This window comes from Calypte anna, chromosome 2 (genome assembly GCF_003957555.1).
Source record: "Calypte anna isolate BGI_N300 chromosome 2, bCalAnn1_v1.p, whole genome shotgun sequence".
In the NCBI taxonomy this organism is placed as follows: Eukaryota; Metazoa; Chordata; class Aves; order Apodiformes; family Trochilidae; genus Calypte; species Calypte anna.
The window spans coordinates 52,751,347-52,775,922 of NC_044245.1; the positions used below are offsets into that span (position 1 = coordinate 52,751,347).

At 46.0% G+C, this 24,576-nt stretch overlaps 2 protein-coding genes across 5 annotated transcripts; one reads left to right on the top strand and one right to left on the bottom strand.

The window, feature by feature from the left end:
• Positions 1-9,339: 9,339 nt before the first annotated feature.
• Positions 9,340-11,668, bottom strand: LOC103527938 (C-C chemokine receptor type 8). Its single transcript, XM_008493196.2, has 2 exons — positions 11,615-11,668; positions 9,340-10,401 (listed from the first exon to the last, which is right to left on the bottom strand). Exons 1-2 carry the CDS (start codon positions 11,666-11,668, stop codon positions 9,340-9,342), a joined length of 1,116 nt encoding a protein of 371 aa, XP_008491418.2.
• Positions 11,669-13,670: 2,002 nt separating this feature from the next.
• On the top strand, positions 13,671-24,419 carry SLC25A38 (solute carrier family 25 member 38). Of its 4 annotated transcripts, none has more exons than XM_030446323.1 (7): positions 13,671-13,758; positions 15,431-15,552; positions 17,214-17,298; positions 17,828-18,007; positions 18,410-18,578; positions 18,910-19,076; positions 20,769-22,401. In XM_030446323.1, the coding sequence occupies exons 1-7, from the start codon at positions 13,705-13,707 to the stop codon at positions 20,889-20,891; spliced, it is 900 nt and encodes a 299-aa protein (XP_030302183.1). In that variant the 5' UTR covers positions 13,671-13,704; the 3' UTR covers positions 20,892-22,401. The 4 variants fall into 4 exon arrangements, with proteins under 4 accessions (XP_030302183.1, XP_008491395.1, XP_030302184.1 ...); XM_008493173.2 differs by lacking the exon at positions 13,671-13,758 and adding an exon at positions 14,500-14,568 and having other exon boundaries at positions 20,769-24,419; XM_030446324.1 differs by lacking the exon at positions 13,671-13,758 and adding an exon at positions 14,589-14,751.
• The last annotated feature ends 157 nt before the right edge of the window (positions 24,420-24,576 follow it).

Below are 24,576 nucleotides of genomic sequence, written 5' to 3' on the forward strand. Positions count from 1 at the left end.
CTGGTCCTGCTAACGCCTTGTGAAATTGTCAAGTAGGATGCAGACACTCAGAGAGGCAGAAGTGCTTAGAGTACAGGACTTGCATAGGAGACAGAAATACCTGAGGAGCTTCATACTCAATGTGTAAAAGCTCTCATCCCTTTTTTCTTCCCCTGATCCTATGTAAAATGAGAGATTTATTACTCTTAGCCAATGATACAGTGTAGAGAAAGTCTGGGGCCATGATAGCAGGGGCCTTGAGCAGTGGGGGCACAAAATGAAGCATAGGGGATGGGATGGTAAATGATGGGGAATGGGCTGGCCCTGGGGATCCCCACAGCTACACACAACTCATAGTTAAAGAAATACAGACCTGGAGCTGGAAAAAATGGCTTTAGTTGTAACAGAACAAAAGTAGTATCTTACATATGAACGCTGCACATAGTAAATTGGTATAATATGAGGCTGCAGATTACTGAGGACAGAATAACGTATACAGACATGTTAGAAAATGTAAAAGTGACCCCAAACAGATCCTAGAGGGAGGCGCAACACCACCATGAACATCACATTCATGCCAGGGATGCTGACAGCTCAATCTAACCCCCCAGCCTGCACCACCACCACATGGTGAAACCACCAACCTTAAGACCCAGAGGAAGAGAAGAAGGGTGAGCATACCACCAGGAAAAGGGCTAGAAACTATGTGTCTTCAAAAAAATTTACTGCATTAATTCTTCTTTTTTTCTGCAAACAACAGATCTAGGCTAATAATTACTGGGGCCCGAGCCTGCCATTAGACTAATTTGGCTTTACCTATACATGTGTTGTGCATTCTCAAGATTTTAAGAGCAACATCTCTCTGGCCCAGGGCCTCCAGTAGTAGATCAGAGGTGTCTGAGGGTTTTAGCACTGGCCTGTTCATTATTCAAGGATCCTTCCTAGCTCCTGACCTAAGCATCATGCTCAGGGTTGTATCGGGTGCACCCACAACTGGGATGCAATGTGGCACAATCCCAGAAAAAAAGCAGTTCATCTGGGATGAAACCAGGCAGGATGTGGGGTGTGTTATAGGGATCCGAGATGCTGTGTCCAGCGGGAGGCTGTGCCAGTGCCAAGGTCCTCTAGCACATTCAGGAATACAGTCCTGGAAACACCTCCAGGTACTGTCCCTGCCTCAAGTGCCAAGAGATATTAAAATGCCTTCTCCCCAAAGGCTGAGTTGTGCCACCTCCATACAAGGGTGGAGAACATCTGCCAGGCTGTCTGAGTTATCACTCATTGATTGGTGTAGTGAGCTGCCAGGGAAACATTTTCATATTAGTTCTGCTATTTCTGCCAATAACATGTTTTTTCATGACATTATGATTTATTTAGCAAAGGTTGCATCCTCCTACATAGCAATATAGCAAAGGTCTAGTTATGGCACTCCAACAGCAGCCAAATTATGCAAGTGATGTCAGCCACCTGGGCCAGGACAGGTGACCATGGAAATAATCAGGGAACTGATACCTGTCTGAATGTTTGCCAGAAGCAGCAAAGATCCACTGCTGAAGAGAAAGTTTAAAGGCTAGGGAATGGTAAAAGTTCAGAGCAACAGATTTTCAAAGCTCATTTTTTTTCTTCTTTTTCTCTGACAGGTGCCAGCATCACCATCCTCCCTCTGCGTTGAAAATGCAGGTAAAGAACTCTGCACCTTTTTCAGGAAAACATCAAAATTCCAAAGCCTGAGTTTCTCCCCACACACTGAAAGTGTTGACCTTTCAAATTTCCAAAAGTTAATTTCAGGTATGTGGTCCTGAGGAAACATATTATGGTTCAGAAAGGTGAAAGGAAGCTTCCTTGATGTCAGTGACAGTCTGATGTTATCCCTGCAGTGCTGGCTGTGGGTCCTGCAGAAGGTGTGCCATTGTTCAGAGGACACCCAAATTTAAACCTCTCTCCCATGGCCTCAAAGTGATGATCAAGGGCTGCTGCCTCCCCAGCCACTGCCTCCTGCAGACAGGCCTTGGAAACAAGGTGTGGATAATCCAGTAGGAGCTTCTCCACTGGGGACACAAAGATGCCAAGCAGGTTTGCTGCTGACTTGTAAACCACGTCTTGTCAGAGCTCAGAGTCATAGCTGCCCTTGTGCCAGTGCATACCTGCTCCTGGGTCACCAGTACTCAACTCATCACCTCTGGTGATGCTCTCTGCAGTCGAAACCATTTCAAATAAGGGTCAGGACGACCCATGGAACAGCAGGAGACAGAGTCCCCAGCAACCACTTGCCTCCAGGTAGAAAAGTCCTCCTTGCAGCTGGGTTTCCTTGAAGGCAGTCATCGACTGCTTCCCCATTGCATTGCATTCAACTGGAGCCAAACACAGAGCAGGCTATTACCCTTGTGAAGAAATGAGTTTTGCCAAGAGGAGTAACCACACTGATTGGAGGACTTCAAATAAAGAGAAACCAAGTCAGGATGATTCACAGATGTCCTCAGCAGATCTCCCAGGGAGACAGGAAAGGTTTTGTATTGTGCTGTCAGTGATAACCCTTGGTAAGAGTGCTGTTAAAAAAAGTCTGGACTGAAGAATCAAAGCACCATTCTCTCCAGCACATCCTGCTTTTTCTTCCTGATGATGGTGGGTGTCTACAGAAGGAGGGTGTCCTGAGAGCTTCTTTGGAGTCCCCTCTGCAGGGCTGATGGACAAGTGGATGATGATAACTTCCTGGGGACACCAGAAGGAACTCCAGAAAACCCCTTTCTCGAAGTGCTGTGACACCAGGGCTTCCCTCTGCAGAATTCCTAGATTTTCTGGAGTCTCATGGGGTTTTTTGTCTGATTTTTCATTTTTCCCAAGTGGAAAGCAGTTACAGCTGAGACTGTAGCAAAGCTTGAATGAATAAGCAGAGGCAGAACACAGTTTTGGAGTTGTAGCAGAAATGTGCCTTGAGGACTTAATTCTTTTGCAGATAGGGAGAAAAAGGGCTAGTGTGGAGAATAGTCTATAGAGATGCTAGCCTACACAAACTTGGAGGCATCCATACACTGATGATAAAAGAACAGATAAGGTCATGTTTTGACTCCCTCTGCTATGCAGAGCGCCTGCTGGGATGTTTCGGTCTTACAAGTAACTTTGTAAACCATGGCTGCTTGTATCATGTTTGACTTTCATTTTGCATACACACCAAAGCTGGTAAAAATGATTGTTCAAAGGAGCAGAATTCAACCTTGGCAAGGCTTCCAAGCCTGAATGGAGCATTTGAAATGCTCCTGAATGCTGCTGGGCTTTGGGGGCAGCCATCTCTTCCCTTCCCTGGGGCTGCCAGCTGCAGCTGAATGAGGATGGTGCAGTGTGGCTGGGTGCAGCTACAAGGGACACTTGTGCTGCTTCCCCAAGCACAGCAACAACAGCACTTGGGTGTCCCACATCCCAAGAAAGACTTTGTACAGTCTGAAGCCCTGCCAGGTTTTTCTGCCTGTGTTTCAAGAGGAGGAGCAAAGCTCAGGCAGATGTGATCTTCACTGCATTGTCATGGAGCCATGAGCTGAATTATTCAGTCTGTATCCCTTGGAAATCCTCTTTAAGGCTGGGCAGTGAGCAGGGATGGAGCCCTCCGGTCCTGCCACATCTTTCTGATGCAGAGCTGCCCTGCTTGGCTCAGCATCACAACAGGCACCATATCTGTGACTGCACTGAACTCTGCTGGACATTTTTTTTTCCCTTCTCTTAATTTCTGCTCCAAACCCTTTTCTGTCAGCTGAGTAGAGGAACTTCTGGAAGCACATCCCTGCCACCTCAGTGTCCTGTTCTTTCCATGCTTTCCTGCTGCAGAGCTGCTGCCTGCCCAGAGCCCACCTGCTTTTGGTGCAGGTGAGGGCAATGGCTGATTACATACACACACACTTCACGGAAATAATTTCTGTGTCTCTCTTGAGAAAGGAAACCCAGCAGAGGGAGCCTCATCCTTTCATGTCACTGTCCTGGAGAGATGCAAGAAGACAACCCAGCTGCAGTGGTTTTTCAGCCATCATTGAGAGACGAATGTATCCCTTGTTAAAAAGACAGAGAAGCAAAAATTACCTTTGGAGAGAAGCTATGTCTAGGGATGAAAGTGTTTTAGCCCAATGACTGCCAAGGAGAAGAGCCACAGAAAGCTGAAGGCTTGAATACTTTCTGCTAATAAAAAGAAGGCTACCCAAACATGCATTAAAAGTGAAGATAAAGTTATCTCCAAGTTAGAAACAACACTGAAGGGAGAAGGGCATTGAACCAGCATTGAAAGATCCAAAAAAACCACTCAGTGTTGCTCTTTGCTTTCAGCCCAGTTGAATACCTGAGAGTTGGGGAACAAGACCCATTTACTCCATCACTTCTCATGTAGGAAATGTGTTGCCTTCTGGCAGCTGGTTTGCAAATATTGCTGAAATGCTCAACTCTTGCTGGGTGCTGCAATCAAGGCTGGTGCTGACTCAAACACTGGGGACAACACTTTTGTAGTGTCCTGGTGGTCTGTGTTCAGGCAGGGCTGTGTCCTTCCTTTCTGTCCATTGCTATGCTCATGCTCACATATTGCACTTGTGTTCACACCTTGAGGTCAGGTTCTTCTCTGGAGCTCTGTTCAGAACAATGTATTTATTTCTAATATCTCACTCCCCATGGAGAGCCATTTTCAGGCAGGTGCCTGAGCACCTGCTTCCTCCTTGTCTCCTACTGACACAAACAGCAGGATGATGGCTACCTTCCCACCAGGGCTGGTGCACAATTTGTGTTGTTCCTGAGCTCTCCTCAGACAAGGCTTCCTGGCCTTGACACTGGCCTTTGGCCTTGTCTCTCCCCTGTGCATAAGGTGCCAGCAGCCTGTGCCACTGCTGTCACTGATGCCCACAGATGTCTCATCTCCTCTGGCCAGCTCTTCCCCACAGGAAAAGCCTGGGATGGAGCTTGGTGAGCTGCAAGCAGAGGTACTCTTTGGTGTCTCTGGCTAGGGACCAAGCCTAGCTCCAGGAAGACTTGTGAAGCCACCTATGTCCAGAGAGCAGCAGTGGCTCCAAAGATATTCCATGCTGCTGTGTCTGCACACAAAGAGGCACCAGAGGATGTCCTGCCACAAACTTTGTGCAAATGTCACAGGCAGCCTGCTTCTTTCTTGCTCAGGTTTGCTGAAACACCTCCCCTGAGCATAACATCTGCAGTCTGAACATCCCAGGTGTCACCCTCAGTCCCACCTACCCCGTGGTGTGGCTTCTGAGCTTCTCTCCCCACTGCAGTCTCTCCCAGGCTGCTGGGGCTGCTTGTTCTTTGTGCTCAGGCAGCCTGTCTTCTCTATTCAGGAATCAGAATGTGCAGAGCTGCCTCAGGAGCCAGATCCCTGTATATGACTGAGCTACTTGATACATGCCTCTTAGTGTGTGTTGAGTATTTGCTGGGCACTGGTCCAATAGTTGCTGTTAGATTAAAAATGGATAATGGAGATTTCAGTATAGAAGTCAGGATAACCTACTCATATGTCCATTTTTAACTAAATTGTGTTTGAGTTCACTTTAGTTGGTGGCAGTAAGGCACAGGCTGTCAATGACCTGGGAGTACAGCACACTGCTGTATTCGATCCCCTGCTGCTGCAAGAGACACATTTTCTGAAGATCACATATGAAATCTCCTCTCATCCTTTTTGCCATGTTCATAAAGTTCATAGAGGATTTGCAGCCAGTGTGGCAACATCTGTCCCAGTGATAGGTGTTAGATGTGTCCCTTCAACATACTGAAAAGCTTCAGCATCCCGTGGCTTTCCTGAAGGACTGCAACCTGCCCAGACCTCCCTGCTGGTCCACCAAGACCTGCACAACCCTTGCCCTGTGCTGAGTGTTGGGTCAAGAGATGGGTACTAAAAAGGGTATTTTCCTTTGGATCATGATTCATGTTCTTTTTACTAAAACTGGCTTCACAGACATCTGTCAGTAAGTTCAGTATCAGAGTTCTGGTTCAGGAATGAGTCAGGCTGGTACTGTTTCTCCATGACAGCTATCAAGCTTCAGAGAGGTCCATGGTGTCTTTGAAACAGAAGAGGACCACATGCTGCTCAGCTGTTAGGAAACTGAGAGATGAACAGACCCTCCACCCTGCTCTGCTTCCCAGTGTGCTGTCTCCCTGTGGCAGAGCTGAAACTTGGGACATGGTTTACCCCAGCAGATTGTTTCACATGCACACCACACACCTTGGCACTGTCCTCATGTTTTCTGGAAAGATATTTACTTCCAAGTATGAGTCAGGTTAGGGCTTTGCCTTGCTTCACTTCATTGGTTAACGACCTGGATTTGGGTTTTTTCCTGTAAAGAAAGGAGAAAATCATGGACCACCAAAGACATGATAGCCTTGTTTTCAAGTCCCTCCTGAAACAGGAGTGCTACAGGATCCTCTACAAGAAGCATGGATATTGAGGCAGGTGATGGTGACAGATGTGCCATGAAGGCCTGAGCTGGTTGTCGTGCTTGAGTGCCCTTTTCTCTCAAAACTCAAGTGGAGGATTATGGAGACTGAGCATGCTCAGAGAATGCCAGGTGGTGAAGGGGATAAATGTCTTGGTAATGCAGATATGGATGCACATGTCCTATGTTCATTAATGTTAGTGAGAAGTCTGTTTGGATACCAAGTTATGGAAAACCACTATTTATGGAGGTAACACAGCAGACATTGCTGTTTGCTTGGTAGTACTTCTTTCTTGCATATGTCTCATCCTAGGTGCTAAGTCTCAAGCAGCTGCTGATGCCAGGGTTACACCAGCTGCACAGAGTACTGGAAAAAACAGAGGATCTGCGTGGACAGTTCCACTCAGCTGTGAAGTGTTAAGCCTGGACAAGGCCCCAGAAGATGCACTCGTCAGCATCACAGAGGCTGTGGGAACCCAAATCACCCTACTGTTGAGGTGAGGATTTCTGTGCCCTGCCTGTTTACATTTTGGTATTTCAGCTGAGTCGACAGAAATACAGATTTATGCAGAAGAGCACGGACACACATAAACACATTAATCAGGAGCTGTGTGTCATAATAGGCATAGTACAGCAGCAGCTATACTGTGCTGCCTTTCAGGTACAAATGTTATAAAAAAAACCCCAAACAACCACATGCCACCCTTCACATTACAGTTAAAATTAACGTATTCAGGGTAAGGATTTAATTCTTTTTCAATTCTCAAACTTTTTTTTACATCCAGAGTATCTATAGTCATTGTTTGTTTGGTTGGTTGGTTGGTTGGTTTGGTTTGGGTTTTTGTGTGATTATTTCAGAATCCTCTCCTGGCAAGACCAGTATATAAAGCTAAGTAGCAGCTTTGAGCAGGACCAAAATAGTTGTGGTGGGCATTTTTGAGGCAAGAAGATGAACAGGTATGGTGTCTGTGCAGGTTGGTCTATCTCAGCAGACCCTAAAATTTGTCATTACCTTCAAGCTGCCCAGCAGCTTTCAGAGACACAAGAGGGTGTCTCCAGCTCTCCTGTGCTCTTAGTGTCCTCACAGACACTGTCTGGGCAGCAGACTGCTCTGTTCCTTCAGAAGGGAGAGGGGTTTTGAGACCTGTAGGGCTGTTGCTGGCTGTCACAGTGACAGAGGGCAGGTACTGCCAGCTGTGCAGCCTCCGGATGTGGGTCTCACCTTCTCTCTTTGCACAGAAAGGCAGAGGTAACAGCTCCAAGCTGCTGGGCGCTGAGGAGAAGTTGAGGTCAGGTCCAGCTCAGGGCTCCTAGTGCTGCTGCTGCGATGGAGGAAGGCAGCTGCATCTGGCAGGAAAACCTCTGAGCTGCAGAAGGTGTCTCCCACCTCCCCACTGTAAAGTTTTGCAAACAGCGGTGAGGCAGCACCAGTGGGAGGATGCCACTCACCAGACCCTGGTGAGAACAAAGAAAGTGAAAAACTCTGCAAAGAAAGCTCTGAACATTTATGCTACCCTCACACGGCAGGGTTTCTGCCCTTGTGGGCAAGCCTTGCTCCAACAGCTACACAATGGTCAATGAAACCTCGGGAAAGAGGGAGATATCCCCTGGCAGAGATGCTCAGCAGTGCTGGGGAAAGTCCATCCTCCTCTTGCCAGCTTGGACAAATGAGCTCCAGCACCTGTCCCAGAGCACTCACACAAGGCTTGCAGGAGAGGGCTCCAGGGCTGCAGAAATCATTCCCACCTCTTGAACAAGGTGTGGTCTGGAGGGCTCAAGCTGTAAATCTGCAGGGAGGGGCAGACAGCTGGTGCTGTCCTTCTGCCCAGCACCCTCTGGCTTTGTCCTGAATTTTTGTGAATCCCTTTCTGGAGCATCTGAGTGTTTGCATGTACACAGGAAGCCTGGTAGCCCAAGGGTGGTAAGGCACCTGAAAGGCAGGGGCTGTACTGCTATGGCTGGCTGCAATACTGCTCCTGGAACCTCAGCAGCAGCTGAACTTTTCCTCTGATCAGTCTTTGCTTTATAATTTTGGGAATGTCTATCATGGCCCACAGGAGGCTGTGTGTATTTCTTCAACACCCTCTGTTACCAGCCTGTTCTTGCAAAAGATTGTACCTTGCAGATTGCAAATGCACATTAAAATAGTAAATCCTATCCAAAGAAGACTGGTGGTTTAAAAGAATTGTGTTTTGTGTTTTGTGTTCTGCCCTGCCCTGCTCCAGGAAGTAAGCCCAAGGGTACTTAGTACGTGTGGAAACACTAGCAGGGCAGACTGTTACAGAAAATTAAATTTCTAGACTAAAAGATAATCTACTCTCCCCTTCTTTTTTCCAGGGGAGGAGGAAGAGAGAGTGAAAATGCAGCTGAAGGGATTGTCAGTTTTGTAGAACTGCCCAGAATGGAAGAAAACACACAAGCTGAAAGTATTAACAATTAAATAGGTTCAGAGGATTGTGCCATTATACTTCATGCAGTATCTTTATTATAAAAACTCCAACATGGTGTCATCTTTTAGGGAGAAACAGATCAGGACTAAAAGCTACAGAACCTTCATTTATCTGTTGAATTTCAAACATTTATCAAAATGGTCATTTATCTATCAGTGGTGTATATATAAAAAAGATATGTATGCACAGATACGTCAAATATTTGTGTATGCATAAACACAAGTATGGGTGTATATATATATATGTATGTATATTTACATCTATATGTGCATACACAGATAACTGTTCACCTATAAATCAGTCATTCATAAGTTACCAAATAGCTTGGAACAGTAACTGAGAGGTCAACCTTGGTCATGAGCAGCAACCATTCCGGTCACTCCTTGGTTGCTCAGAGTGTTCTGAAAGTTCCCTGGTGGGTGAATACCCCACTAGGAGGATTTCTCAACTTCAGGCCATCTGTTGTGTCGTAAGTTTTTGACTTGTAGCTCTACAGGATTGTGTCAGCGCAACTGTGACTGTGAGGATGTCCCAAGAAGAGTGTAGTGCTTGTCCAGGCCGTGCCCATCAGAAACTCCTTGGTTTTTGCAGATCAACAGAAAACGTGCAAACCTTCTGAAAGCTTTGTGGACATGCTTCTTGAACTTCTCACCCACAAATGCATAGATGATGGGGTTGAGGCAGCAATGGATGAAGGAGAGAACCTCAGCCAGCTCCAAGGCTAGGTCTAGCCTTTGGCTTGTCTGGCAGTCATCAATGATATACATGTTCCTCAGAGAGTCCATAAAAAGTGCAATGTTGATGGGGGTCCAGCAGACAAAGAATACAATAACGACAAGAAAAACCAGTTTCATTGCTTTGTACTTATTCTGAGTATGGCACTTCTGCAGGTTTTTGAAGATGCTGTGGTAGCAGAAAATGAGGATGCCAGCAGGGATCAGCCAACCTAGGACATTGACTTCAAAATTACTGAAATTCTTCCAGCCGTTCTTACTGTCAGGATAGTGAGGGATGCACTTAGTCTGGTTATTGTAATTCATTTCCTGGAAAAAAACAAAGTCTGGTGCTGATGCTAAAATGGCAACTGCCCAAATGACCAGGCTGGAGATAACCCCACAGCCAGTTGTCCGAATCTGTGGAGCAGAGACAGAGCGGACAATGGCCAGGTACCTGTCAATGCTCATGATGGTTATGAATAAGGTGCTGCTGTAGAAACCAGTGAAGTAAGCTGAGCTAATGATCTTACACATTGCATTTCCAAATGTCCACTGGCTCTTGATGGAATACTGAACCAAGAAGGGCAGGGAGAAAACAAAGAGGAGGTCAGAGATGGCAAGGTTCAGTAGGTACACATCAGTTATGGCCCTGACTTTCTTGAAGACTATGAGGACCCAAATGACCAAAGCATTTCCCACGAGTCCTACCACAAACAGCAGGGAGTACAGCACTGGAAAAAAGGTAGGTGCAAATACAGGAATATTTTCAAGATCACAGTCGGTGTCCAGTTCTGGATAGAAGTATTCATAGGCTGCAGAGGAGTTAGATGTTGGTGATGTGTAACCCACCTGTTCAAGGACAATGAAGTTCGTGAGGCCCAAATCCCAAATCGCCCTTTTACTAAATATGCTGGGCACAAATCAGCTGACACCAAACTGTATGGGGACAAAAGAGCACTGCCACAGCGGTGCTGAAGGATGCCAATGAGGAATGAACATGAGTGACTAGTCCTCCTGTGCAAGATCAGAGAGATGAGGTCTTGCAGCAGAGGGGCAGAGGAGACCAAGGAAAATGCAGCTGTGGTGGTAAACCAGAGGTTACCAGTATACATCCACCAGCTCCATGTGAGGTGCCCAGTCCCATGGCTGCAGTTCAGGTGGAGTAGGTGGGGCACTTGGGCCAGAGCCGGGGAGCATATCCCTGAACCAGCAATCAAGTGGGCATGGCTATAGGGATGAGAGCCCCTGACAAAGGTTTCAGAGCCCTATTAAACATTTCCCTCAGAAAGGAGAAAGGGAGTAATGCTCAGGGAGGAACTGAGGATGTGCAAATGCCCATCTCCTGCATTTACAACTACCTGAGTGACACAAATGGCCCTTCAATAGGACAAGTTAATTTTTCAGAGGACTCCTGCATGGTTCTAGGAGGTTTTCAGCTATAAAGGCAGCAGCACGTACAGGTCATCAGTGGGTGCTGCATGCTACATGCCCTTTGTGTCCTGGGTGAGATCAGTGGTGGCAGCTCTGGCCCCAGGGGCAACTTCACAAAGAGCATATGAGGTGATCTGCTCCTTTTTCCCCTCTTCCCAGCAGGAACTTTGCCATCTTGTCCTGTGCTTCTGGCAGCACAAATGGCTTCTGGAAGCAGCTTATACCCACAAAGACTTTACTCTGCTAACCAGGGAAGACTGGATTTCTTTTCAACATCAGTGACTCTGCTCTCCTGGATGAACAAGTCAGGATGAAAAAGAGGCAATGTTGTTCCCCTTCCCTGCTCCCCTGCCCCTCACAGCCCCCCAGCAGCAACCACCACATTCCTAGGCAGTACCTGTGACAGCAAACAGCTAAAGAAGATGGGTGGCAGAGCATCATCTGGTCTCATAAGCCAAAGATAATTTCACTCAGTTTCTTTTTTCTTTTCCTCAGAGAATAACAATCGCATTCATTTCTTCTAAACCCTTGCTGTCCCTACCAGTATTTTGTGTCCCTTAGGTAAAATTGGATCCCTCAGGTGTTACTGGCCTCAGCTTGCAGGGCAGCCTCCCAGTGAAGACTGACTCACCAGCATGTTCTCAGAGTCCCCTCTGTCCAGTAGACTTGTCAAGTTCCCCTCCATAATCCAACACTGTGTCTAAAAGAGTGAAAAAAAAAAAAAAAAAAAAAAAAAGTCTTTTTATCACAGGTTTTTAAGAAGTGGGTATACCTTCACACATATACGCTGGCAGTATTGACCTCAGCTTATGTTGCAATGACAAGTCACAGGGAAGGTCCTCACCGTAGCAGTGCACAGTCTTAAAATGCCTTTTCCCCTGTGTGATACATCTTACATTAAAGACTTATAAAACTCAAAGCCAATGAATTCACCTTTTTAGTTCACACTTAAAGAAACGGAAGCAAGTCAAGTTTATCTTCTAAGTAATCTATGTCTTTCCACTTTGAGCACTGATACAACGTCAGTGGAAGAGATTTGCAATTTCCCCTACACCTCTGCAAAGTGCCCCCATCTTTTGCCAGTACCTCCTGCTCTGCAGCCTCCGTGGCTGGCAGAGAGGAAGCAGTGCTGCCTCTTCTCTGCTCCGAGGATTTTTGGTGAAGATGTCTTTGTGGGATGGCCCAATGCTGCCAGTAGCCAGCAATGGCAAAAATGCCATGTTTGCTTTGACATTTTTCTTTGGGAGCTGCCTTCCCCCTGCACCTACCCACCCACAGACTGAAATACCCAAGGGAACTGATCATAGAATCATTTAGGTTGGAAAAGACCTTTAAGATCATCGAGTCCAACTGTTCACCTACCACTGTCAAGCCCATGCCAATCTCCCCTCCCCAAACTTGTACCATGCAGGACGCTCTCACAGACTAAAGAGCAGCTTGGTGGGCAACTGGCTAAGGTCAAACCACCAGTGTCTTTTGTGGCACCCAGCATGGGGCATGAGGAATGTGAGAAAAGGATAGTAACTGGGAGATGTAATGGGCAAAACATCGATAGAGAGTGGCAGGCATAATAATCAGGATTTTTTCTGGTGAAGGGATGAGGGGTGGAATGTGTGCAGATTGTTCACTTTTTTTACTGTAATGATGTTGTTTTGATTTTGGTGTGGGGAATTATTCTGTTCAAGTTAAATAGGTTTCTGAAGATTGTAGGTTGTGTAATGTTGTGTAATGAATGTGTATCTTAATGAAAATTCTTAAATATGTGATTCAAAGGAGGTGAATCACCACTTCAAAGAGGTGAGAGGTACTTGGTTTATGTGTCAAAATTTTGTTAGCTGGGCAGTTGTGAGGGTGGTGAAGATGCCAGTAGCTGTCTCCATGCCAGAAAAGTCAGCTCCAGATGGCTTCATAACAAACCCACCCCTGAACCCAAAGCTGAGCCCATCAGGGACACTGGTAGCATCTGGGTGATAACATATTTAAGAAAGGGGAAAAAAACACTGTGCAACAGCAGTTGTGTGAGAGGAGTGAGAATACGTGAAACAACCCTGCAGGCATCAAGGTCAGTAAAGAAGAAGAGGGAGGAAGTGTGCCAGGGCCACGAGAGGTTTCCCTGCAGTCTGTTGTGATGACTGTGGTGTGCAGGTGTGGTGAGGAGGCCTCGTGGTCCATTGCAGAGCAAGATGTGGACGAGGGAAAAGAAGCACCAGGCAGAATGGGGGTGAATTGATCTTCTTTTCTTCCATGGGTTTGCAAAGAGATTAGCAGTTAATGAGACGCAAGAAGGCTGTCACTCTCCAGAGAATAATGAGGTAGATTGGAAAAGAAAGGAAGGAGTCCCTGATGAAGAGCTTTTGCTAGCCTGTGTGTTACATTTTCTCAGACAAGTGTATTCCCTCTTCCTTAAGGGGCTGCCATGTATCAAAGCGAGCAAACACAAGCCATTTGTCCGTGCATGTGGTGGCTATTGCTGTGCCCATGATTTTACTTCTAGAAACAACCCAATTTTGCTGGAGCACCATGCATCCATCCCTACATGCCGCCCCTCATTCTGTCGGGGCACGGCAAGCTGACAAGCAAAATTCTGAGAAAAGCAGCTGGCCAGGGCCACTGCACCCTCCTCCCAGCCTGCTCCTGCTTTGCTGATAAGAAATGGCTGTCTGTGGAAGGCTGAGGCAGATCTGAAGCAGAAGGGGCTCATTTCAGTGCCTGGCTCCTTCAATGCTCTGGAAACCCAGTCCTCCCGGTGCGGAGGACCAAGTGGAAACAACAGCGGTAAGAAAGCTCCAGGGAGCAGCAGCGCAGCTTCTCAAGGGTATCCACAGTCTCCACAACAAAACGATTGGGAAAACGGAGGGGTTGAGGGAAGTTACTTGGGGAAGACATGAAAATGACCCGTTAGAAACCGCCCCCTTTCACCTGCTCCCCTCTGACAGAGCCCAGTGGGACTCAGCTGCCGGATATTGGACAAGGGACAGAAAGGTAACCCCGGGAACGAGGCGGCTGGAGGATGCTTCACCACAGCCTCGGGCCCGGGGCTGGCTGGGGGGAAAGCGGTGGGTGGGTGGCAGGTGAAGGGTTAAGGGTACGGAAGGGTTAAGGGCAGACAAAGGGTTAAGGGTATGGAAGGGTTAAGGGCAAGCGGAGAGTTATGGGCATGGAAGGGTTAAGGTCACGGAAGGGTTAAGTGCATGGGAGGGCTAAAGGTATGGAAGGGTTAAGGGCATGGGAGGGCTAAGGGCACAGAAGGGTTAAGGGTATGGAAGGGTTAAGGGCATGCGAAGAGTTATGGGCATGGAAGACTTAAGGGTATGGAAGGGTTAAGGGTATGGAAGGGTTAAGGGTATGGAAGGGTTAAGGGGAGGTGTAGAGTTTAGGGTTTGGAAGTGTTAAGGGCATGGAAGGGTTAAGGGCATGGGAGGGTCTAGGGCATGGAAGGGTTACGGGCTTGCGCAGGCGTGGTGCCGCTCTGTCTGGGCCGGGCTGCTGGGATTGGCCCGCTGGGGGGGGGCAGCGCTGCTGGCGTCACGGGTGCTCGCTCAGTGGCTGCGGGGCAGCGGTGGGATGCCGGGGAGAGAGGCAGAGGTAGTAACGCGTAGCTCCCCGGGACGTTACTGTCCGTTACGGGCCGTTGTGGCCGTTACCAGCCGATGCGCTGCTGAGGGGAGCCCGGCGGCAGCGCCCGGGCGGGAGGCTCGCTACGCCCCTTCCATTCCTCCATCCTATCCCGCGGTCGCCCAGCTCATGGGAGACGGGCCCCAGGTCAATGTGAGGGGTGGTCAGGAACGGGTGTTTCTTCTCTAAAAACCGCCGTTATGTGTTTTTTTTAAAAAGCGAACAAAAAACCCAAGCTCCAGCTTGCTGTACGGTTTTGTGCCTCTTGCCTTACCACCCTAAGAGTGGTGGCAGCTGGATGGTGTGGGTAACAAAACCAGGCCTTGGTGGAGCAGGCTGTGCTGTGCTTTGGGTGCATTTAGGCCAGGCTTGGGTGATGGGCAGTTTTAAGAAAGCGCCCCAGTAGTGCCCGTGGCACTGGAAGTCCTTGGTGTGCAATGGGTAGAAAGGGGTTGGAGGTGCTGCCAGGCAGAGGTGGATGTGACTTAAGCTAAAGCACAGGTAGTTGGCGGGAAGAAGGCACCCATTTTGTTTAACATGGCAAGTGGTTACCAAATGGTTGCTGATAATTTTATTTTTTTAATAATTTTTTTTTTCAACTATCAAATAGTAAAGAAATTCTGGATCAATCTCCCTAGAAGAGTAGAGGTACCAAAAACCACAAAGAAAACTTGATCAGTCTCTGAGAAGTTCTGAAAAGGTTTCCTGTTCCCTGAACAGTAGTCCTTAGATTTATCCTTCCTTTCCTATAACAACCAACCCGTCAACTGCTATATTTCCTCTTGTGCCATTCTTAATTAAATGGCTATTTAAAGTCCTCTTTCTCTTCCAGATGCACCCTGTCCTAAAGGCCTTTGTGTGTGGCTCCATCAGTGGGACTTGCTCCACACTCCTCTTCCAACCCCTGGACTTGCTAAAAACCCGTCTGCAAACTCTACAGCCTGCTGTGAATGGGTGAGAGTGGGGATGTGTATGCATGGGCCAGATGGAGTGGGGGTGCTCCACCATAGGCTTCTGCCTGACTTGCTGGCTAGGGGCTGGAAGTTCAGGGTTTTAATTCAGATACTGAGAGTCTTGCTGAAATAGGTGGTACATTTTTATAGCATGAAGAAGCATTGATATTTTGCTCCAGGAGGCAGAAAATAGCTGCTCTTGTGAACACTAGTAACATGTAAAGATAGCATTTGTCTGTATCCATGGTGTGGGTTGACCCTGACTGGATGTCAGGTGTCAATCAAAGCCACTCTGTCACTCTACTTCTTAGCTGGACAGGGAAAAAAAAAATATTAAAAACTTGTGGATCAAGATAAGGATGGGGAGAGATCACTCACCAGTTATCACTATGGGTGAAACAGACTCAGCTTGGGGAGTTTAATTTATGACCAATCAAATCAGAGTAGGATAATGAGGAATAAAAATCAAATCTTCAAGCACACCACCTCCCCTCTTCCTTTCCTGGCTTCACTTCACTGTCCATTTCTTTTAGCCTCCCCAGCAGGTCTGAGGGATGGCAGATAGGGTACAGGGGTCACAGTTCATCATGCTGCTGGGGGAGGACTCCTCATGCTCTTCCCTTGCTCCAGTATGGTGTTCCTTCCCTATGAGACAATTCTCCATGAATTTTTCCAAAATGAGTCATTCACATGGGCAGCAGTTCTTCATGAACTGCTCCAGCATGGGTCCCCCACAAGCCCTGCCAGAAAATCAATTCTGGCATGGGCTTCTCTCTTTCCCAGTCCACAGGTCCTTCCAAGAGGAGGAACACAGCCTCCTTTGGACATTCACCTGCCCGGTCGTGTGGTCTTCCACAGGCTGCAGGTGGATATGTATTCCATCATTAACTTGTGTGGGCTGCAGGGGAGAGCCTGCCTCACCATGGTCTTCACCAGAAGCTGCAGGGGAATCTGCTCTGGTACCTGGAGCACCCCCTCCCTCTCCTCCTTTGCTGACTGCAGAGTTGTTGCTTTCACATATTCTCACTCCTCTCTCTCCCTCGGCAGTTGTTGCTGTGCAGGCTTTGGGGTTTTTTTTTTCCCTCTTTTTAAATATGTGATTACAGAGGCACTACCAGTGTTGGAGATGGGCTCAGCCTTGGCCAGCAGCAGGTTCACCTTGGAGCTGGCTGGCATTGGCTATAATGTACAGAGCTTCTAGCAGCTCCTCACAGAAACCATTCCTCTGATGCCCCCACTACCAAAACCTTGCCACACAAACCCTTGCCACATACTACAAACCTAAGTGACTGGTGTTTGCTGGGGCAAGCACCATACAGTTTCACAGAATGTCCTCTTGAAAACTGTGTGTGGTTGCCCCATAACCTGTCCATGTGTGCAGTTGCTCCCATTTGTCCCGTGTTCTGCTGCTAACAAAGGGAGTGAGCAGATTAAAATGCTATTGAGAGAGGTCTCTAACCTGTGTTACAGGTTAGGAAAAGGGAAAGCATAAGGTGAGAGAAGACCTTGATTAAGTGATCAAGAAAAGCAGTCTGGGTCTAGAAGGAGCACCCCAGAGGTGCTGGCTTGATGCACAGAGGTGCGAGTGAGAGAGAGTGGCTGCAGAGTACATCTGCTAGAGAGCAGGTTGTCTCTGCAGTTCCTGACTTGTTTTCCTTTTAGGTCCAGGCGTGCTGGGATGGTAACACTGCTCTTCAGGGTTGTTCGTACTGAGAGTGTCCTAGGGCTCTGGAAAGGTGTCTCTCCAGTAAGTGGCTGTTTTAACCCTCTAAAAGTAAATGCATAAATAAACCTACTGTTTATTACTAAGTATGAACTGGATTTTAATAGCCAGCTCTTGTATGGTTATGAATGAAAACATGTGAATTAGATGGTTAAATCCTATTTTTAGAAGTTAATGTTGTGAGTTCCACCAACTAGGTCATAGCAGTCACTGTGGACTTGCAGTCCTGAGTGCTCAAATACCATTGCACATAAAGAGTGGCAACTGCTCCAACCTCATTTTGGTTTGGAAAATCTTTTTCTTAGAAAGCAGCAGTTGAGGAATGCATTAAATCCTGGTATTATTTGAACCGATTTGCTCTCAGTGCCATGATTAATTTTTACCTTGTCTTCTTTCATGTTAACTGAGGAAAAGTCACTAAATTAATTTTTTTTGTGTGTTTTGGTTTGGTGCAAAGCTTTCTGTCAGATTTAACAGTCTCTGACATGTTTTGTTGTACATTTTGTCTTATGTCTACTTTTTCTTCCTTCGTTTGCTTCTGTTTCTTCTGAAGTCCTTTGCGAGATGCATTCCTGGGGTTGGAATTTACTTCAGCACACTGTACATGATGAAGCAAAAGTTTCTAGCAGACCGTTCACCCACAGCCCTGGAGTCTGTCTTTCTGGGTGCCACTGCACGTGCAGTGTCTGGGATCTGTATGCTGCCAGTGACTGTAGTGAAGACTCGATACGAGGTGAGTGTTCTCTGTTAATGATGTCACACGCCTTCATGATGAAAAAGAAATTCTGCTGGGAGAAGGTTGCTGCCATCTGACTACAGTCAAAGAGATGTAGTTCTGATTTCATCCTGGTTCATATTGTGCAGGAAAAGCTGTGCACTGATTTTTAGGCAAGAAGTGTAAGATGAAACAAATCATCCCGAGATTTTAAAGTTTCAGTTGTATACAATGTGAAATTTTACCTTCTTGAAGGATTGTTTTAAAAGCTGAGGTGTGTGGAACACAGTTTTTGCCTTGGGCAGTCAACTGGGGCATCACACTGAGCACATACTAACACTTGTTTGCACAGGGTGGCTTTAGGTTGTGGGTATAAGGCTTCTTGGCACATAGGTGACTAACAGTTGTCTGCCCTTGCAGAGTGGAAGATATGGCTATGGGAGTGTGTATGGAGCACTGAAAAATATCTATCAGACAGAAGGAGCTCGTGGCATGTTCAGTGGGCTCACTGCAACGCTGCTACGGGATGCACCCTTCTCTGGGATCTACCTGATGTTCTACACACAGACAAAAAAACTAACACCTCAGGGTAAGGCTGAACATTGGAGGCTGTCATGGAAAATGTTTGCTCTGCTCTGTTTTCCTGCTCTGTTTGGTTTTTTCTACCTCAGTAGTTAGTCTCTTGTAGAGCTTTTAGTGGGACATGTGCCTTTCCCTGTGAAGAACTGTATAGCCCAGTGTAGAAATGGAAATTGGCCCTAAATTGATTGATTGTCTTTATGAAGACAGATGCACAAGGTGAGTTTGTGAACAGTTGATGGAGAAGGTTTGTTCACCTGTCACTTTGTTTGCTTTGTCATGCAGCAGGAGTATTCCTGGGCTGTTTTTTGTCTGAGTGCATTTGCTTTGCTCTGTTGCAGACCAGCTGGATCCAGTGCTCATGCCTTTGCTGAATTTCGGCTGTGGGATCTTTGCAGGAATCTTGGCCTCACTGGCAACACAGCCTGCTGATGTCATCAAAACACATATGCAGCTGTCCCCCCAAAAGTACCACAGGACAAGCCAGGCCATTGCCTACATCTACAAGGTGAGATGAATCTCTTCTAATATGTGCACTTCTATGAGGTGGATCATGCTGTGGGAGGCTGAGGCTGTGAATCTCTTTTCACTGGTTTATGTGCAGACTTGTCTTGTCTGGTAACAACTGGAAAGTACTCTGCTTGATGGTCTGAAAGCAGTCAGAGGCTTCAGTCTGTTTGTTGATTTTCTTGGTAATTAGAGAAGCCATCATCACTACTCAGATGTGTTTAGTGCTCTTATACAGCAAACCCGAGCAATGCTGAGGCTGTGAGTTCGAGCCCCCCCTTTGGGTGAGCTCCAGTGGCGCAATCCGGTTAGCACAGTGCTTATAGAAGCAGCACAAATCCAAGCAATGGCCCAGATGTTGCAAGACAAACCTCTATTAGGGCATGGCGCTCTGAGGTCCAACAGGCGTTCCAGCAGAAGTGCACAAATAGTGCTCTGAATCTGTTGCCCTCAGGACTGGTTAGCCTGGCTCAGTGCTACTGCTCCGGATTCAACCAACCTCTCTGCTGGCTTGCTTGGGAATGAGCTGAGCCTGTGCTTCAAGCCTCACCTTTTATTGGCCCCCTAATCCTGCTCATGCACAGTGGGGGCCCACCCTAATCAGGCACAGGTGGGCTTAACACAAGCTCATGCCCACTACCTGGTAATTAGTGGCACCTGGTTGACTCATTTCACTACAGTGCTCTTCTTGAATGATTTAAAGGCAGTGAACTTGCTCCATTATTAGTATGCCATTCCTCACTCTTGTATCTGTTTTGACAAAATTAAAGATGGTGGGGAATTGGAGAGCCAGCTCAGAGGACTGGAGAACAAAAATGGTCATACTCAGCAAGCATTGCTCCACACAGACCTGCTTCATGTTTTAGGCTGGTGAATGATTTCACTTCAGTTCTGTCTGTTATGGATGGATTCTTACACTGGAAGTGATGGAAAATACCAGCTTCATTTCAGCCAGGCTTTGAGGAGCTGTACTTAGAGTTACTGCTACTTGCGGTTTATTTTTTTAGGCACATGTATGATTGTCACACTTGGCAAAGGGTTTCGTTAGTATGTAGCATGAAATGCCAGCTTCAGTTTTAAGACAAAGCAATTATTTGCCCTTTGGACACATATGTAGCCCAGGAATGGGATGGAGGTGTATTCAAAGTCCACTTTTCCCTTCCTGTCCTCAGAAGGGCAGATCTTAGCAGGTTTGCTTTGTTTCTATATTGAACTCTATTCCTAAACAGAAATCTGTATTTTTGTGGATGGATTTTTCTGTGTGGTACACTTTTCTCATACCAGATTTTTTTTTCACTTCAGCACTTACAAATATCACTTTTACTGAATAGCTAGGTGACTTTTGTAAACATGAAGCTCTAAAATGAGAAGTCATTTTCCTGAGTACCTTGAAACTGTTAAAACCTCACCTTCTCTTTGTTGGGCTTCAGTGTGGCTTTCCCTATGCATAGTCCCCATCCTGGCATTCCCTTCTCCACTTGCTGCTCTTCTTGCCTTTTTGGGTATCCCTGCAGTTACATGGTGCTACAAATTCTTCCTAAACATTGAATGTTATTTAAGCCTGGGTCTTGCAGTATCTGATCTGAGTCTGAGCTGAAGTAAATCTTTTGCTGTTCCATGTAATAAGTGATGGTAAATTAAAACTCTAGAGGCAGATTATGATGGATTTCTGCTTGTTCATCTCCTCTTGCAGGACTTTGGGTTGATTGGCTTTTTCCGAGGCGGTGTGCCCCGTGCCCTCAGGCGGACTCTTATGGCAGCAATGGCCTGGACAGTATATGAACAGATGATGGAAAAAATGGGTTTGAAATCTTGACTTACACAAGAAATGACCAGCTTCACTCCTTTTCCTGCTTGATGTGATCAACTGGCACTAGGAAGTTCCCAGTTCCACAGAGGAATAAACTTGGCTCAGTGAGGAAGAAAGCCTTGTTGAGCCAGGGGATTGGGCCTCTTGGCCAGTAGAGGAAAGAAGGATCAGATCTTTGCATCATTTGATCAATGCATTCCAGAAGGACTGCAATTGCAGACTGCTGTGGGAAATGGTAGGGTTTCCACAGCCCAATAACTATGTTGCAAGGAAAGTCCATTTTAAAAATAACTCTGTGCTCACCCCCCTTCTGCAGTGAGACATCAGTGAGCAAAAGTGTGTGAGCATAAAACAGTAGTTGCAGACAGAGCCTGCTAACCTGTTTTTTGCTGGTCTGGCCAGTAAGGTCACAATGACAATCTGGTATAGATCCTCTTTGGTCTCACAGGGGGATGTTGTACACCACAGTAGGAGACTGGATGTGGCTCTTAATGCTTAAATCACAGGGTTGGGTGGAAGAGAAAGTGTGCTGATGGGAAGCTAGGAACATGGTCTCTGTCATCACTATTATACTGGGTGTGAAAGCAGAGAAGGTAACTGGAACCTCCTTGCTGTGTCGTGTTATTATGTAATTGAGCATCTTGACACTCTTGAAATGTGCTTCTGCCTCTACAGCAGTGTTTGCACAGTAATTAAAAAGCAAAAAGCACTTTAGAGTTGATTGCTACCAAAGTTCTTCTTGTTCTTTGACAAACATTTTTCCTGCTGGACAGACTATATCAGGAACACTGAAGTATTTATCCAGTTGTACTAGAGACTGACTTGCTTCCTCAGTTTATTAATCCAGCATCAACACCTTTAGTGAGAGCTGATTCTGAGATCTAGTTTTTAGAGCATAGCTCATAATGCATAAATATGTATAATGGAAGCAGATATACTCACACCTCATATTTCACTTAAAAACGGCTTCTTGATTGCATGAGAAGTATTTTTGGGTTTGGAAAGAGGAGGCTGTTCTTTTCTCTAAGCTTTCTACAAACTTTGAAACCTATGAGTGTTTGGTAGGGAACTTCAGTTCTCTTTGGGCTCCACACAGAGCCTTCACAGTTTCCCAGCCGGTCATTTTCTCATAGCAAGCCCATATTTCAGTATTCCTGAGTTTAGGCTTAGAGATAAATACATTTTTGTGCCTTCTTCCTCATTCCTACTTTGTTAACAGAGACCTCATAGTGTGTGCTGTCCAAATTTGGGTACAGCTTGCTCCCCCTCTACACTTGTGCCTCTCTGCTGGCTGGCTGGCTGGCAAGGTTTGGACTTTTGAAGCTCTACTGGTGTTGGGGCAAAGCTGGCTGTAGAAGTGATCAACCTGTTCTGTAGTGTGCCTTGCAGAAGACACAGCTTTGGCTTTTGTTTTCTTAAATATCTAGGGATATTACAGTCACTTCAGAAACAGAGCAGATGTCACTAAATACGAAGACATGATGCCATAGCTGCACGAACAACTGGCACTACGTACTTGTTCTTCAACCTCTTGAGTAGGAGACCAGAGGACTCATGGATCCATGGGCTGTAGAAGATGTTCTTTACCAGATTCCAACACCAACAAGGTTTGATGACTGACACGAAAGTTGAGTCTGAGTAGAGTGTAAGGGATGGGCTGGTGGCATGGGAAGTCCTGCTTGTTTTTAATCTCAACCCATCCGTGAGGGCAGACTGGCACTACCTGTGCTGGAGTCTTCAAGAATGGTCCTGGAAGGCCCCATGTGCACATATCTATATGTTAATAATAGAGCACTGCATCCAATCATTCCATGATCTGACTGACATCTGTTAAACTTCCTCTGCTGCTTCCGACTGTCAGGCATGCGGGCACCTCATTTGCCAAATCCTGACACACTGTACTGTTCTTTTGCTGTCCTTCCTACCCTTAGTGACCTGAACTTGTTGAGGGTACATGGAACAGTGGTAGCTACACATCCTGCTGTTTGTTACTCTGAGCCTCACTGGCACAGAGCTGGAGAACCAAGTCTAGGATTGCTGATCTGGCAGTGTAAGGTGGCTTTACATGAATTACCTCATATGTATTTTACTTTCCTATACATGGGATCAAACCAACATATTCTACTGGAAGCCTGAATTTTTTGGGGCTTTCTTAATCTGGTGTGTGAGTTGGATCTGATGTTCATTCTGGGCTGTAGCAATCAAGAGTTGTATAGAGTTCCCTGCAAGATGCTTCATGAATATTTTAGCTCCTGATTCAGCAATGGCAAAGCAGCATGCAGGGTGAGCAAAGAATGGCAGGTGATAAATTAAATAATGTCCTCACCAGAAACTTGAAATGCAGAACATTTTTTGGCTTTTATGCCCTATACTCCTGCCTGCTAACATAACAAAGGAAGAACTAGAGAATTTATTCCAGTGTGCTGGTGTCTTAAAGTCTACCAATTTTTATTATTATTTTTTAAATTTTTAATCTGGATTGAGACTTAAAGCAGAGTTAGCTTTTCCTGTGGAAAAGTTCTTCCATTCCTCTCACTTTGTGGAAGTGAGGAAGCACTTCGTTGCCAGTGAGAAAGGTATATATGATTTTGATTTGTGCATTAGCCTGGGCTTCTTTAAGAAATAGAGGATCTAAAATGCACTGTGTTTTATCAACCCTTAGTGCTGCAAATCCAAAACTTTGTGAGCTAGGGAGAGTGAGTTTTGTGGGACAAATTTCTTGTTTGTTTTTCTTTATCTTGTTTCTTTTATCAAGTCTCTCATATATGGGAGAAGGGAAACTGAAGTTTTGTGTCACTGTATTTTGAAAGCTGTATCACAGGCAGACACAAGACTGTTTCTCAGCTCTGAACTTTACCATCCTTTACCCTTTTGCCCTCTTCACTGTTTCTCAAGTGATTTATTGAAGTTACTTCTTGATAGCCCTAGCAAGTCAATAAAAACTAGTATGTGGGCTTCATTTTTAGATATATTGCTCTTTGAGGTTGTTTGCTTCTAATTAACAGCAAATGGCCACTATGCAACCAAAGTGCAAAGTAAAGCAGATATGAATGAACACAGGTGCTTATCATCATGTCAGCAATTCAACACTAACAGTCCTAACAGATAATAATTTCCAAAGCCATCTTAGCTTTGATTCCAGAGAAGATGGTGTGATCCCTTCTGTCTATGCCAGGGTGGCAGTTGACTCCCACTCAGAATAGCAACACACTATTAGTGAATGTGCACTGGCTCTGTTTGCCCCTGCAGCTGGGGTATAAGAACACAACTGGTTATCATGTTGAGGCTGACAGTGTCCAAGTGAAGTGTAAGGTCACAAAAGAAATAGTCTGATTGTTTTTGTTTTGGAAACTATCTTTCCATTCTTCCTGTGCCAATGATTTATTTTTTAAAAATTTTCATATTTTTCCTCATGCTGTTTGAACAGAATGGGAACTTTGGAACATTGCATGTGTTAGGGTGTCATGTTTGTGTGTCTGTATAAAATATTTATGTTAGAAGGTGTATTATCTGTTTCTATTAAAACTGGTTGCCAAAATGATTTGTTATTTCTTCAGTGTTTCTTTTAAAAAAAACAAACTCCAGTCATACCCACAAGGGATGGATGGAGGCTTAAAAAAGCAAAAGTTTCCTAAGATGGCAGTTTTGTTGTGTAAGATCAGAGTCCATATGAGGCAATGCATAATCTCAT